The sequence below is a fragment of the Symphalangus syndactylus genome, chromosome 6 (assembly GCF_028878055.3).
Source record: "Symphalangus syndactylus isolate Jambi chromosome 6, NHGRI_mSymSyn1-v2.1_pri, whole genome shotgun sequence".
Classification (NCBI taxonomy): Eukaryota; Metazoa; Chordata; class Mammalia; order Primates; family Hylobatidae; genus Symphalangus; species Symphalangus syndactylus.
In genome coordinates, this window is record NC_072428.2 from 54,216,892 (window position 1) to 54,234,155 (window position 17,264).

The 17,264-nt window shown below is 40.6% G+C and overlaps 1 protein-coding gene across 4 annotated transcripts in view; it reads right to left on the reverse strand.

Moving 5' to 3' along the window:
• Positions 1-17,264, reverse strand: part of RAB6A (RAB6A, member RAS oncogene family) — a 94,107-nt gene that overhangs the window by 20,020 nt on the left and 56,823 nt on the right. For 3 of the 4 annotated variants that reach the window (XM_055282921.2, XM_055282920.2, XM_063641393.1), the window contains exon 6: positions 16,776-16,869. The exons of the other annotated variant lie outside the window; for it this stretch is intronic. In XM_055282921.2, the coding sequence (XP_055138896.1) occupies positions 16,776-16,869 (94 nt within the window). The remainder of the gene's footprint in view (positions 1-16,775; positions 16,870-17,264) is intronic. 4 annotated transcript variants of the gene reach the window in all.

A 17,264-nucleotide genomic window follows, 5' to 3' on the forward strand; every position in this document is an offset into this window, starting at 1 on the left:
AAGAAAGAAAAGAAAGCGACATGCTGGGCACTGCGGCTTATGCATGTAATCCCAGCACTTTGTGAGCCCAAGGCAGGAGATCACTTGAGCTCAGGGGTTCAAGACCAGCCTAATAACATAGTGAGACCTCGTCTCTACTAAAAATTAAAAAAATCAAGTGTGGTGGTGGATGCCTGTAGTCCCTACTTGGAAGGCTGAAGTAGGAGGACTGCTTGAGCCCAGGAGATGAAGGCTACAGTGAGTTATGATGGTGCCATTGCACTCCAGCTTGAGACTGTTTTTTTAAAAAAAAAAAAAAAAAAAAAAGCTAGGTAAGAGTAATAGGTTAAAGTGATCCCACAGGCCCTCCCCCATCCTTACCTTTAACTTTGAAAGTTATTAGAAATACCTCAGGAAAGCTTCCTTGAAAGGTTATGTGTGAAGTCTTTCCCTCTAGACCAGTGGTTCTCAATACCTATGGGGCATCAGAATTACCTGGGAAGCTTAAAAACAAACAAAACTCCAGATGCTTGGGCCTCACCCTCAAAGAGTGATTCAACTGATGTGGGGTGGGGCTGAGCCATTCATGTTTTATTCAGATATCTCTGGATGATTCTAATGTGCAGCTAGGGTTAAGAACCAATGCTGTAATAATAATTTGTAAGGGTGTGAAACAATCAAATCAAAGAAGGGAAGAAAAGACACTGAGTACTTACTCTGTTGGAATGTTTACGTATTTTTCTCATTTTAATCCTCTTATTTGTGAGGAAAATGTTAATAACCCCATTTTAAACAAATCTAAGGCTAAAGAATTTGCCATAGACCAAATAAATGGCAGAGCTGAGATTCCAAAGCTCGTATTTTTTATAATACCTAAGCTGCCTAGTATAAATGGAGTTATTTTTTATATGGAAAGCACTGTGAAAGGGCTATGTGAAGAAACAGCTAACAATCTTGGGTAAGAAAAATTTGTTTTGTAAAATACTATTACACATAAATGACAGACATAAAAAGCTAATCCATTTTTTTACGGCAAAAATTTTAGGCTGGGTGCAGTGGCTCATGCCTGTAATCCCAGTACTTTGGGAGGCCAAGATGGGATGTTCACTTGGGCCCAGAAGTTCGAGATCAGCCTGGGAATAAGGAGATCCTGTCTCTATAGAAAGTTAATTTAAAAATATACCAGGTCAGGCACAGTGGCTCATGCCTGTAATTCCAGCACTCTGGGAGGCCAAGGTCGGCAGATCACTTGCGGCCTGGAGTTTGAGACCAGCCTGGCCAACATGGCAAAACTCTGTCTTTAACAAAAAATACAAAAAATTAGCTGGGCACGGTGGCACACGCGTGCAATCCCAGCTACTCGGCAGGCTGAGGCATGAGAATCGCTTGAACCCAGGAGATTGAGGTAGCAGTGAGCTGAGATCGTGCCATTGCACTTAAGCCTGGGCAACACGCAAGACTGTGTCTCAAAAAATAAAAAAATATTAAAAATAAAAATATATCCAAATTTTTTTAATCTATAGTTTTAATCAATATCTTTAACAAACTTGGTGCTTTCTCCAAAATATTCCAATTAGATTAAAAGAATCAGTGTCACTAACCTAATCTCAACTCAGGACATCCCAAAGTGGGCCAAAAAAACTTTACAAAGGTTTTCAAATTCAAACTTACTTCTTGGTTTAAAAAAAAGAAAAATCTATTTCTTAAATGCCAATGATATGCTAACAAAGGCTTCTGCCATATTAGGAATCACAGATGACTAAGTATGAGACTAGTACAGTTTGTAATACTTAAAAAAAAAATCCTCATATTTACTGAGTATCCAGTTTTTGTTTTTGTTTTTTTTTTTTTTTGAGACAGAGTCTCGCTCTGTCGCCCAGGCTGGAATACAGTGGCGCAATCTCGGCTCACTGCAACCTCTGCCTCCCGGGTTCAAGCGATTCTCTTGCCTCAGCCTCCTGAGTAGCTGGGATTACAGGCGCGTGACACCATGCCTGGCTAATTTTTTTGTATTTTTAGTAGAGATGGGGGTTTCACCATGTTGGTCAGGCTGGTCTTGAACTCCTGACCTGATAATCTGCCCACTTTGGCTTCCCAAAGTACTGGGATTACAGGCGTGAGCCACTGCACCTGGCCGAGAATCCACTTTCTAGAAGACATTCTAGGGCATCTTTGCTGGAACAGCTTCTTTCCCTAAGAAACTTATGAAGTCCACGCTGACCTCCAGGTGTATGGTATTTTATCTGTAATTTCTAGGAGGCAACAGACATACTTAAGTTGCAGTGACAGCTAGTACAGGAATTAGTTCAGGGATGATGGCAAGCTGAATATGGTTCTCTGTAGAAACTTTCAAGTTGAATATTTTAGGCCATAATTTTAGGGCTAAAATTTTTTTTAGGGATAATTTTAATGTAAAGAGATACACTGGAGAAGGAGATTTCAAAATAAAATCACTATGACTACCAGTTCTTACCTTATGAAGTCAGCTATTTTATAGGCAGAAATACCACCCTTCAAAGAGCAAACTAAGCTAATCAGTTTTACCAACTTACAGAAAAAATTCCATTATGAAAGTAAATGTTGTAAGAGTAAGGAGTGTTTTATACATAACTGAATTCTTATATGAGTATTCATTATTTGTGGACTTTTGACTTTTATTTATTTTTATTGAGATGGAATTTTGTTCTCATCACCCAGGCTGGAGTGCAGTGGCACGACCTCGGCTCACTGCAACCTCTGCCTCCCGGGTTCAGGCAATTCTCCTGCCTCAACCTCCTGAGTAGCTGGGATTATAGGCGCCCACTACCACAACAAGCTAATTTTTGTATTTTTAGTAGAGTCTTTGGCCCTGTTGGCCAGGCTGGTCTCGAACTCCTGACCTCAGGTGATCCTCCTGCCTCAGCCTCCCCAAGGTGTAGGGATTATAGGTGTGAGCCACCACGCCCAGCTGCTTTTGACTTTTTGCTAGATCTCCATCTTAATTTTGGTAGTATTTCTTAAATGAAAGATTATTATTTTATTACTTGTATTTATTTTTTCAGTTACTCTTAACAGATCATTTTTTTACAGATGAGCCAGTGATTTCTTTCCTTTCTTGAGACAAGGTCTTGCTCTGTCTCCCATGCATGATCATGGGTCACTGCAGCCTCATCCACCTAGGCTCAACCAATCCTCCCACCTCAGCCTCCAGAGTAGGTGGAACTATAGTCAACACACCACCATGCCTGGAATTTTTTTTTTTTTTTTTTTTTGCAGAGACACAGTCTCCCTATGTTGCCCAGGCTAGTCTTGAACTCCAGGGTTCAAGCAGTCCTCCCACCTTGGTCTCCCAAAGTGCTGGGATTACCAGGCATGAGCCATCGTGCCTGGCCTGATTACTTTTAAATTTTAAGTGAGATCCTGTCAAATCTGTGATGAAAATGGCTTCCCCTCTCACTGGGAATAAAATGCCAAATCCTCACTACTGCCCACATGGTCTTAAGACCTCTGTTCTCCATAACTATCTCTGTGAGCTCTTTTCTTATCATATGCCCCTTCCTTCACTCTACTCTAACCTTACTAATTTCCTTACTATTCCTTAAACATGCCAAGTTCCTTTGAATTTGTCACTGCACTTGAAGCTTGGCATGCTCTTCCCTGAATGTATAAATGGCTCACTTTCTCAATTCCTTCAGTTCTTTGCTCAAATATCACCTTATCAGACAGGCTTTCCCTCCTTTTATAAGACATCAATATATCATAATTCCCTTCACCAGTATTCTTTAGCCTTCTTACCCTACTTTATTTTTCTGTTTTTCTTTTCTTTTCTTTTTTTTTCTTTTTGAAACAGAGTCTCACTCTGTCTCCCAGACTGGAATGCGGTGGCATGGTCTTGGCTCACTGCAACCTCCGCCTCACTGCAACCTCCACCACCCAGGTTCAAGTGATTCTTGTGCTTCAGCCTTCTAAGTAGCTGGGATTACAGGTGAGCACCACCACACTCGGCTGATTTTTGTATTTTTAGTAGAGACGGGTTTCACTATGTTGGCCAGGCTCATCTTGAACTCCTGGCCTCAAGTGATCTGCCTGCTTCAGTCTCCCAAAACGCTGGGATTACAGGCATGAGTCACCGTGCCTGGCCCCTACTTCATTTTTCTCTATAGAATTTATAACCTCCTTAAGGATTATATTTCACTAATTGTCTAACTCTCCATACCAGAATGTAAGCTCCATAATGGCACAGACTTATGTATTTTGTTCCACTATTGTATCCCCAGTGCCTATAACATAACTAGGCATGCAGCAGGTGATCAACAAATATCTGAGTTAATTAATGACTGAATAAAACCTGATCAATATAATTTCTCTGTCAGTTCATATTCATTATATACATAGATTTCTGACCATTCAATGATATTAAAGTCCTACTGTGGGCTGGGCATGGTGGCTCACGCCTGTAATCCCAGCACTTTGGGAGGCCAAGGTGGGCAGATCACCTGAGGTCAGGAGTTCAAGACCAGCCTGGCCAACATGGCAAAACTCCATCTCTACTAAAAAATACAAAAATTAGCCGGGCGAGGTGGAGCATGCCTGTAATCCCAGCTATTCAGTAGGCTGAGGTAGGAGAATCACTTGATCCCTGGCGGCAGAGATTGCAGTCAGCCGAGATTGTGCCACTGCACTCCAGCCTGGGTGACAGAGTGAGATTCTCTCAAAAAAATAAATAAATAAAAATAAAAAATAAAGTCCTACTGTGTTAAGGATATGAAACACAAAAGGATAAATTAGGGTGAGGTTAAATTTGAGAGAGGCAGAATAATATAAGGCTCAAGAGCTCAGATTTTGGAACTAAATAGACCTGGGCTCACACTGCAGTTTAAGTTATAATCTTAAGCAAGTTACTTGGCCTCTAAAACTTTGGTTTCATATCAGTGAAATGAATATACTTATCTACTTCATAGGGATATTGTGAGAATTAAGTTAAACACTTGGTACATTAAGTGGATCTAGCAGATAGTATTTAGGCAATTCTGGGAAAGTTATATAATTTCTACGCCTCAGATTTTCTCCCTAAAATCAGACCAACAATAGCAGTTGACTCGTAGGATTGTTACATAGATTCCTTCTTGTATTCAACAAGTATCTAAGCACCTAGATATTGTACATAAAGTGCTTGCTAGGACGGCAATAATGAAAGATTTTAAGTGAACATTCATGGCATAGTATTTACACTATGTGTGCTAGGTAGTCTTGTATCATACGTATGTTAATTTTTCTTCTTCCTAGAAGCATCCCCAGTTACCTATCCAAATAAAATACACTCAGTTCAGCTCAGATACTTTTTTTGGGGTTTTTTTTTTTTTTTTTTTTTTTTTTGAGATGGAGTCTTGCTCTGTCGCCCAGGCTGTAGTGCAATGGCACAATCTCGGGTCACTGCAACTTCCACCTCCCAGATTCAAGTGATTCTCCTGCCTCAGCCTTCCCAGTAGCTGGGATTACAGGCATCCGCCACCACGCCCAGCTAATTTTTTGTATTTTTAGTAGAGACAGAGTTTCATCATGTTGGTCAGGCTGGTCTTGAACTCCTGACCTCAGGTGATTCACCCACCTTGGCCTCCCAAGGTGCTGGAATTACATGCCTGAGCCACTGCACCCAGCCGATAATGCTGTTTTTTAAACAAAGCATTCCTCGACCATTCTAACTATATGTGATCTCATTCAATTATTCAATAAACCTCTTTGTGCCAGCATTCGTTTTGCTTCTCTCCTTTTTATTTATTTTTATTTTTTTGAATCAAGGGTCTTGCTCTGTCATCCAGGCTGGAGTGCAGTGGCGTGCTAATAGCTCACTGCAACCTCCAACTCCTGGGCTAAAGTGACTGTCCCATCTCAGGCTCTCTCAGGCTCCTGAATAGCTGGGACTACAGACACTCAACCAGAGCTAGGTAATTTTTAAATTTTTATTTATTTTTCATTATTTTGTAGAGACAAGTTTTCCCTTTTTTGCCCAGGCTGGTCTCAAACACCTGGCTTTCAAGCAAGCCTCCCAACTCAGCCTCCCAACTCAGGCTCACAGGTGTGAGCCACTGTGCCTGGCCTTGCTTCTCAATAATTACGATGTATCTTACTGTCTGTAGCATTTGCTAAGAATTTATCATGTATGACCCATTCTTTACTGCACAGTCTTCATGAGAATGTGACTCTTCTTCCCAACAATATCATAAGTTTCTTGAAGTCAGGAACCACATTTTACATAACTTTTTATTTTCCAAAGTACCTACAGTGGTCTAGCGTACCACACTTGATACCTATGGATTTAGGTACATGACAAAAGTCCAAGATTAACACCTGCTATAAGCCAACTGTGGTAGACGTGGGAGATATAGTGATGAGGAAAAGATATGATCACCACCAATGTGTAAGGTACATATACTATTTCAGCCAATATAAAGTAATTTTCCCATATATATAACATTGCAACTCCATGATTAGTATGTACACAAGCTTTCATTGACCTGTTAGAGCTGATGCCCATCAGCTATCACTACTTTCTCATAAAGTCTTCTCTCTTTCAAACAAATCTTCTTTTTCTGATAAGTATTAATGATTTTAGAAGTTTAAGATCAAGCAGTTTTTGTTTTCTTTTTCCATTTTTCAGTACTACAAAATATATAATAAGGTGATGCCATACACTTATTGCTTCACTAAAAGAATGTACTAATTCCCAGATGAAAACCCAGGTGAAGGCTAAAGTAATCACCTTATCATTATCATTTCTCCAGCAATTTAAACACCACACCACTTTCAAAAACAAAGTAATACTTATGCATTAGAAAAAAAGAATTTGGGCCAGGCACCATGGCTCACACCTGTAATCCCAACACTTTGGGAGGCCAAGGCTGGTGGATCACTTGAGGCCTGGGCAACATAGCAAGATCCATCTCTAGGAAAAATAAATAATTAGCTGGATGTGATAGTGGGTGCCTGTAGTCCTAGCTACTTGGAAGGCTGATGAGGCAGGAGGATTGCTTGAGCCTAGCAGTTCAAGGCTGCAGTGAGCTGTGTTCACACCACTATACTCCAGCCTGGGTGACAGAGCAAGACCCTGTCTCCAAAAAAAAAAAAAAAAAAAAGTGTGTGTGTGTGTGTGTGTGTGTGTGTGTGTGTGTGTGTGGTAGAGGATGAGAAATCTAAGGAGTAAAACTATTTTTCAGAGGCTGTCTTTTTATGAAATACTGAATGGAATGAAACACATTTTACTTAAATATGCTATATAATACAAATGATTATGTTAGATATTACTATTTATGCTAGTTCTAGTACTGTTTTATTTTTAAAATGACAACAATATTCTGTAAGACAGAAGCAGGACTTTAGGGTCAAGTGCTTAAATCAAAATAAAGAGCGAAAGGGTTAAGCACAGGACATTTTTAAATAAGAAGGCAAAGTAGTATTACGGGTAAAATAAATTGTTTTAAGGCAAGGTTCTTGGGTGCTACAGCCTAGTCACTTGAATCATGATCAGATAATAAATGATGTAAAAGCTCTCTCACAATTATTTAAAAAGGAAACAGCAACTGTGAAAGCCCATTTTTAAGCTTTTATTATGTGATATGCATTATAATCTAGTAAATGAGGGAATGGGGAAGAGGAATCCAGTTAGCAGATTAGCAGAAAGCTAGGAAACAACTCTGTATATGGAAAAGTAGAACTACATGGTACCTTTAGTACTGATAACTACATACCTTATATACAGAAACACTTCTGTGTATCTTCAGGTAAAAAGGCATGATTTTGTCAAATAAAATGAGTACAATGCAAAAATCAAAAATAGTTCTGCTTATAAACATACACAGCTAAGCAAACACACAACGGTAAGAACAGGTGTGTAAGGCTGTGATTCTCAATGTTTTCCAAGACAATGACTAGACTGTGAAATTTACCTCACAAAGTCCTGAATACCAGCACAACTTCTGAACTGTGACTGACCTATACAGCAAGAACTCAGAAGGGGTCAGAGATTATTTCACGATAATCAGTCTTATACAAGCTGCTCTGCTATTACCAAAGCTAAAGTCTGCACTGAATTTATAGGGGTAAAAATTAAAATACCTGATAAAGGAAATAAAACTAACACTCTTGTACAGACAGCAATGATTAACTCTGGATATGGGGACATTTCCTTTTTCTTTCTTTTTTTTCTTTTTTTTTTGAGACAGGGTGTTGCTCTGTTGCCCAGGCTGGAGTGCAGTGGTGTGATCTCAGCTCACTGCTGCCTCAACCTCCTGGGCCAGGCAATCCACCCAGCTCAACCTCCCACGTAGTTGGGACTACCACGCTGGGTTAATTTCTGTATTTTTTTTGTAGAGACAGGGTTTTGTCATGTTGCCCAAGCAGGTCTCAACTCCTGGGCTCAAGCAATCAGCCTGCCTTGCCTTGGCCTCCCAAAAGTGCTGGGAATACAGGCCTGTGCAACCACACCCGGCCCAAGAGGGACAGTTCTTTACATAAAAAAGTCAACAGATAATGAAGACATAATGATCCTAAATATGTATATACTTACTAACATAACTTCAAAACACAAGTAGTAACAGCTGACAGAACTAATTAGCAAAGCGAACAATATATCGTTGTTGTTGTAGATTTCAATATCGCCTTCTCAGTAATCGACAGAACTGGACAAAAAACTAGTAAGGATATATAAGGGGTTTTTTTGTTTATTGAGACAGAGTCTTGTTCTGTTGCTCAGGCTGGAATGCAATGGCACAATCACGCCTCACTGCAGCCTTGAACTCCTGGGCTCAAGCAATCCTCTGCCTCAGTCTCCTGAGTAGCTGGAACTACAGGTGCGTGCCACCATGCTCAGCTAATTTTCAAAAAAATTTTTCTTCTTTTGTAGAGATAGGGTTTCACTATGTTGACCAGGATGGTTTTGAACTCCTGGCCTCAAGTGATCCTCCCACATCCACCTCCTGAAGTGCTGGGATTATGGGCATGAGCCACTGTGCCCGGCCAGGCTATATAAGATTGGAGAATGCTATCAAACATGTTAACTAATATACCTGACAACTGTAAAAAAAAATTCTTTTTCCAGTACATATAAGAACATTCAATAAGATAGACCATATGATAGGCCATAAAACTTGTCTCAATAAATTACAAATGACTGAAATATTACAGAATGTATTCTCTGACTATAACAGAATTAAATTAGAAGCCAGTAACAATTAAGACTATCTAGAAATGTCCCTAAACATTGGGAAATTAACAACATATTTCCCTATCTTCACTGCTGTGGTCATTATACCTGTAAATACATTTATCAAAACTCATCTAATAGTCAATTTAAGATGTATACATTTCATTGTACATAAATGTTTATCTCAATTATATATATATATATATATATTTTTTTTTTTTTCTTGAGACAGTCTTGCTGTGTCACCCAGGCTGGAGTGCAGTGGCGTGATTTTGGCTCACTGCAACCTCCGCCTCCTGGGTTCAAGTGATTCTCTTGCCTCAGACTCCCGAGTAGCTGGGATTACAGGTGTATGCCACCACATCCAGCTAATTTTTTTATTTTTTAGTAGAACTCCTGACCTCAAGTGATCCACCTGCCTCAGTCTCCCAAAGTGCTGGGATTATAGGCATGAGCAACCATGCCTGGCCTAATAAAAAAATATTGGAAAAAAAATTCAATGTGGGTTCAGGTGAATGCAAAGAAACGGAAGATGAACATGTATCTATGTCTAAGGTGTAGTAAAAATAGCAAATGAAGGGCAATTCTCCAAATAACCTGGCTTCTCTAGGGCTTGTTCAGTCTAGCTAAGAAAATTCTTCAGACAGAACCAAGGACATGAAATAAATCTTATTTTTATGGCAAAACAATGCAGCCCTAAGAATCTGCTAAAAAAAAATAAAGTATATTATCATTCATTCAATGAACATTTATGGAGTTTGTTGTTTAGTGGGGAGGCAGAATAAACTGACAATTTAAAAATTTCTGGCCAGATACAGTGGCTCACACCTGTAATCTCAGCACTTGGAGAGGCTGAGGTGGGCGTATCACCTGAGGCCAGGAGTTTCACACCAGCCTGGCCAACGTGGCAAAACCCTGTCTCTACTAAAAATATAAAAATTAGCTAGACATGGTGGTGTGCACTTATAATCCCAGCTAGTCAGGAGGCTGAGGCACAAGAATCACTTGAACCTGGGAGGCAGAGGTTGCAGTGAGCCAAGATCGTGCCACTCACTCCAGCCTAGGCAACAGAGCAAGACTCTGTCTAAAAAAAAATAAAAAACAAAAACAATCTAAATTAAAAGTAAGAAGGGCTGGGTGCCGTGGCTCACGTCTGTATACCCAGCACTTTGGGAGGCCTAGATGGGTGGATCATGAGGTCAGGATCATATAAAAATACAAAAATTGGCTGGGCATGGTGGCATGCACCTGTAGTCCCAGCTATTTGGGAGGCTGAGGCAGGAGAATTGCTTGAACCCGGGAGGCAAGGTTGCAGTGAGCCGAGATGGCGCCACTGCACTCCAGCCTGGGCAATAGAGCAAGACTCTGTCAAAAAAAAAAAAAAAAAAGTAAGAAGGAATACTATTGCAATAACCAGAAAAGGCTTTTTTTTTTTTTTTTTTTTTGGAACAGAGTCTCGCTCTGTTGCCCAGGTTGGAGTGCAGTGGCGCAATCTTGCTCACTGCTACCTCTGCCTCCTGGGTCCCAGTTCAGGCATTTCTCCTGCCTCAGCCTCCTGAGTAGCTGGGATTACAGGCACGTGTCACTATGCCCAGCTAATTTTTGTATTTTTAGTAGAGACGGGGTTTCACCATGTTGGCCAGGGTGGTCTCGAACTCCTGACCTCAAGTGATCTGCCTGTCTCGGCCTCCCAAAGTGCTAGGATTACAAGTGTGAGCCACTGTGCCTGGCTGGAACCTGTATCTTAGATAAACTTCCAGGTAACAATTATGTACGTTAAAATTTAGACCCATTAAACAATTCTCCAATCCTCTTCCCAGGGAAAATTTGCCATTCTAAAACCTTTGTCCTTTCTGGTTTTTTTTGAGAGCGTCTTGCTATGTCATCACTCAGGCTGGAGTGCAGTGGCACAATCAGGACTCACTGCAACCTCAATCTCCTGGGCTCAAGTGGGTCCTCTTGCCTCAGCCTCCCAAGTACCTGGGACTATAGGTGTGCAGCAACACACCTGGCTAATTTTTTGATGTTTTATAGAGACAAGGTCTCACTATTTTTCCCAGGCTGATCTTGAACACCTGGCCTCAAGTGATCCTCCCACCTTGGCTTCCCAAAGTCCTGGGATTACAGGTATGAGCCACCATGCTCAGGCCTAAAACCTCTGTCCTTTCTTATTGTTGTTTGGATATTAGGTATTCTCTTTGCCAAGGACAGCAGAGTAAAGGAAAACTACATTCTCAGCCTCAATGGTTAACTATATGTCTTTAAAAATATAAAATATAAGAAACTTTTGTCATAACTTTTTCTATTAAAATTTCCAATGGCATGGTAAACATTAGATTTATAATATATGCACTGAACTCCAACCACATTAAGTGCATTGTCTAGAATAAAGAGTTGAACTATGGTTATTTGCAGATTCGATTTAGATTTAACTTAGGAAACTTTGAATTTTTCTATACAGCTTATATGTGAAATGGTATCAAAGGCCATGCTTTTTTTAAATATTAGGATAATTTGTAATGAAACTAAAAGAGAAAAGGTAAACATTTATTTCACTTCTAGTCATTTAAATACTTGTTTTTTATTAAAAATTTTGTTTCTAAGTATTATGCCATAAGAAGTAATTAATTATATTTGACTAGTTCTGAAGTTCCTTTAAAAAAACTTTTAGGCCAGTCATGGTGGCTCATGTCTGTAATCTCAGCACTTTGGGAGGCTGAGGCGGGCGGATCACAAGGTCAGGAGTTTGATACCAGCCTGGCCAACATGATGAAACCCCGTCTCTACTAAAAAAATAAAAATAAAAATTAGCTGGACACAGTGGCATGCGCCTGTAATCCCAGCTACTCGGGAAGCTGAGGCAAGAGAATTGCTTGAACCTGGAGTGGAGGTTGCAGTGAGCCGAGATCATGCCACTGCACTCCAGCCTGAGCGACAGAGCATGACTCCATCTCAAAACAAAATAAAACAAAAACAGAAAGGTTATTTGGAAAAAATAAAATATTTTTAAAAGGAAAAAACCCATAAAAATTCAAGAAATAAACAACCCATAAAAAAGTAACATTATTTGTTAGCTAATACTTCAAATCAGCAAGTCATTTTCCCAAATGACAGAAATATATTCTATAAGATTAATCACCACCAGTTGAAAGGGGAAGATGTTAACCAATTATTTAAATGTGCTTTTTTTTTTTTTTTGGAGCTGGAGTTTCACTCTTGTTGCCCAGGCTGGAGTGCAATGGCATGATCTCAGCTCACTGCAACCTCTGCCTCCTGGGTTCAAGTGATTCTCCTGCCTCAGCCTCCCGAGTTGCTGGGATTACAGGCGCCCACCACCACGCCCAGCTAATTTTTTGTATTTTTAGTTAGATGGGGTTTCAGCATGTTGGTCAGGCCGGTCTCGAACTCGTGGCCTTAGGAAATCTGCCCGCCTTAGCCTCCCAAAGTGCTGGGATTACAGGCGTTAGCCACCGTGCCTGGCCTAAATGTGCTTATTAACCTAAGATTTTAATTATTTTTTGGTTTCATTCTCTCATTTTGGGGTTCCGGGTCTTTGTCTTCCTTGACTGAATTATATGAGCAGACAAAACATTGTCTCTAAATAGTGAAATAAAATACTGTGGCACTCCCTTACAAAATGAAAGACAAGTAATAGTTTTTGTGAGTTAAGAAGGAAGCTACACAAAATTAAGTCAACTCAGTTTCAAAAGTTGTAAAATAGAAATTTGGGTTACATTTCTATTTAAAAGACAATAAAATCAAGTCCCAATAGCATCAGGAATTTCACCAACATGAGATGTTCAGATAGATAATCTAAATAAGGAAAAATAAGAAAGTAGCAAATGGTGGGTTTTGTTGTTTTGTTTTGAGATAGGGTCTTACTCTGTCACCCAGGCTGAGTTCAGTGGCATAATCATGTCTCAGTGCAGTCTCAAACTCCCAGACTCTAGCGATCTTCTCACTTCAGCCTCATGAGTAGCTGGGGCCACAGGTGCATGCTACCACACTCGGCTAATTTTTGTATTTTTTGCTGGGGGGATCTTGCTATGTTGCCTAGGCTGGTCTCAAACTCCAGAACTCAAGGGATCCTCCCACCTCAGCCTCCCAAAGTGCTGGGATTACAGGTGTAAGCCACTGCACCCAGCCGCAAATGGGTTTTGAATTCAGGACAAGATTGTAAAAGAAATCTCTCCTCATTGTCACTAGATATCTATATCTGCCTGTATGGGTCAGGCTTTTGGAAAAAAAAAATATACCTAGTAATAAAAATGTTCTGGCCAGGCACGGTGGCTCACGCCTGTAATCCCAGCACTTTGGGAGGCTGAGGCGGGTGGATCACGAGGTGAGGAGATTGAGACCATCCTGGCTAACACAGTGAAACCCCGTCTCTACGAAAAATACAAAAAATCAGCCGGGTGTGGTGGCAGGCGCCTGTAGTCCCAGCTACTTGGGAGACTGAGGCAGGAGAATGCCGTGAACCCGGGAGGCAGAGCTTGCAGTGAGCCGAGATCACGCCACTGCACTCCAGCCTGGGCGACAGAGGGAGACTCCATCTCAAAAAAAAAAAAAAAAAAAAAAAAAAAAAAAAGTTCAAACATCAGATTATGGTAATAGTTGTATAATGCTATAAATTTACTAAAAATTGGCCAGGCAGAGGGCCTCACACCTATAATCTCGAAACCTTGGAGGCCAAGGTGGGAGGATCACCTGAGTTTAGGAGTTCAAGACTAGCCTGGGCAACATGGCAAGAACCTACTCTCTGGAAAAAAATTAAAAATTAGCTGGACATGGTAGTGTGTGCCTGTAGTCCCAGCTATTCTGGAGGCTGAGGTGGGAGAATCACTTGAGCCTGAGAGGTCAAGGCTGCAATGAGCTGTGATCATGCCACTGCACTCCAGCCTGGGCAACAGAGCAAGACCACATCTCAAAAAAATAAAAATAAGAGGGGCCAGGCATGGTGGCTTACACCTGTAATTCCAGCAATTTGGGAGGCCGAGGCAGGCAGATCACGAGATCAGGAGATCGAGACCATCCTGACCAACATGGTGAAACTCCGTCTCTACTAAAAATACAAAAAAATTAGCTGGGCATGGTGGCGCGCGCCTGTAGTCCCAGCTACTTGGGAGGCTGCGGCAGGAGGATCGCTTCAACCCAGGAGGCAGAGGTTGCAGTGAGCCGAGATCATGCCACTGCACTCCAGCCTGGTGAAAGAGTGAGACTCCATCTCAAAAATAAACAAATAAATAAATAATAAAAATAAAATTGGAAGCAATCAAACATTATGAAGATACTAGACATCAGTAGTGCTTACTGTATGCTACCTGATAACTCTAGAGTTTCTAAACCTCTGAGACTACGTAGCGTCAGGGCTAGGGGACTACAGCAATGCCTTTTTTAGCTATTAACCAGGAAAAGGACAGCCTGTAGCAGGATATATAAGCAACTAGCTCACACCTTTATCAAAATGTCTCTAAAAGAGAAAGCCAGCTGGGTGTGGTGGCTCACACCTGTAATGCCAGCACTCTGGGAGACAGAGGAAGGCAGATCACTTAAGGCCAGGAGTTTGAGACAAGCCTGGCCAACAAGGTGAAACCCTGTCTTTACTAAAAGTACAAAAATTAGTCGGGAATGGTGTTGCACACCTGTAATCCCAGCTACTGGGGAGTGTGAGGCATGACAATCAGTTGAACCCTGGAGGCAGAAGTTGCAGTGAGCCGAGATTGCACCACTGCACTCAGCCTGGGTGACACAGCAAGACCCTGTCTCAAACAAAAAAATAAATAGATATAAGAGAAAAAATATATAAGAAATAGAAAAGAGAAAGCCAGATGAAGCTACTCACTGCTTTGTCTTCGAATAGTGGCATATGGCTAATATAATGGTATAACACAAATTATTTAACTGTCTGTGGCTCCTATGGGTTCAGTTACGTATCACTTACTAAGTTCCATACACATTGCTAGGTTCTGGGAATATATAATTCTGATGAGCGAGAGAGAGAGAGATTTTCAGTATACTGTGGTAAGTAATGATACTGTTTTTGCTGAGATCAGGTCTGTGAAAACACATAAGAGAATCAGGTGTCACAGACAGGAGGTAGGATGGGAAATGTCAGAGAAAATGTTACTAAGGAGCTGACATCTAAACTGAAACTTATGTACAATTAGGAAAGGAAAAAAAAATGAACATTCCAAGCAAAGGAAACAAAAGCATGAGCACAAATATCGAACCATGACCATAAAACAATACGTTAATGAGGAAAGAATTAGTGATCATTCAATATTACTTACATAATGATTCAAGGCATGGAGGGAAATAAATTAAAAAATATAAAAACAATATAAAGACTTTTCATAAAGCTTTAATTATTTAAAGGATGTTACTGTTACCCTCTGTTGATCACCCTCAATTAAGAAAATTATTGGTCTAGGTCGGGCACGGTGGCTCACGCCTGTAATCCCAGCACTTTAGGAGGCTGAGGCGGGCAGATCACGAGGTCAGGAGATTGAGAACGTCCTGGCTAACACGGTGAAACCCCGTCTTTACTAAAAATACAAAACATTAGCTGGGCGTGATGAGGGCACCTGTAGTCCCAGCTACTTGGGAGGCTGAGGCAGGAGAATGGCGTGAACCTGGGAGGTGAAGCTTGCAGTGAGCCGAGATCGCGCCACTGCATTCCAGCCTGGGTGACAGAGCAAGACTCCACCTCAAAAAAAAAAAAAAAAAAAAAAAAAAATTGTTGGTCCATAAATCTTATAAATCTGGGACCACTACTCTACATGATTGAAGAGTTAAGCATGTGAGTCGCTGGCTGACCTATCTCGTAGAAAATGGCTTGATAATGTGACATCTCCCTATATTTTCCTGCCCTCCCCCAAAAAGACCTGTTGTAAACATTGTTCAAACACCAGCAGTTTATTAAGGATAAAGTAACCAGAATTTACTTTGACAACAAGAAGTAGAACACGATTACTGATAGCAAATACTTGCTTTCATTTATCTCAGTCTTGGCATCAAACTCTGAAATAAAGAAAATTTACTGGCCAGGCATGGTGGCTCACACTTGTCCCAGCACTTTGGGAGGCCAAGGCAGGTGGATCATCTGAGGTCAGGAGTTCGAGACCAGCCTGACCAACATGGAAAAAAACCCATCTCTACTAAAAATACAAAATTAGCCGGGCGTGGTGGCGCATGCCAGTAATCCCAGCTACTCGAGAGGCTGAGGCAGGAGAACTGCTTGAACCCGGAGGTTGCAGTGAGCCGAGATCGTGCCATTGCATTCCAGCCTGGGCAACAAGAGCGAAACTCTATCTCAAAAAAAAAAAAAAAGAAAAAGAAAAGAAAAGAAAATTTACCTTTAAAGCAATGCAGTAGGAATGTAGTGACAATATGGTAGATTTACCACTTTGCAGTAGTTCTATTCACAATCTGAAGTTTGGCAAGTCTTTTCTCTTTTTCCAAAAACTATGCCACATTTATATTTTTCACTGTTTGAAAATATACTGCTAGTTTGTAAGGCCTGCTCTTGCCAGGTGGAAGAAAACCTATACACCAGAGAATAGAATACTCACACAATTATTTCACATTTTTTCAATCTGGTAACCTCAACCCAACTTACCTGCTTTACATTGTATCCAGCTTTTGCACTAGTTTCAATAAACATAACATTCAGCTCTTTGGCTTTCCTCTCTCCCTCCTCAATTGACACTTGCCTGTAAAGAAACAAACAAACTTCTTACTTTTGAGACATGAGACAGTATTATAAAGATTATAAAGAAAGCTCTGAAAATAACTTTCCTTGATATAAGGACTGGTTATACAGGTCACATTAGTTTAAAAATTCATTAATCTGTCACACTCTTGAAATTTGTGTGTTTCTGTGTGTTTATACTTAACATTTTTTTTAAAGACTTTTTTTTGTTACTGATTTGCTTTCACTTGACTGGGCTCATCCTGTAATTTTTTTACTTTTACAAACTTAATAGCTTGAGGATGCTCGAGCCCAGGAATGTTGAGGCTGCAGCAAGCCATTATTAGGCCACCACATCACTGCACTCCAGTCTGGGCAACAGACCCTGCCTCAAAAAAAGAAAAAGCTAAAAACAAA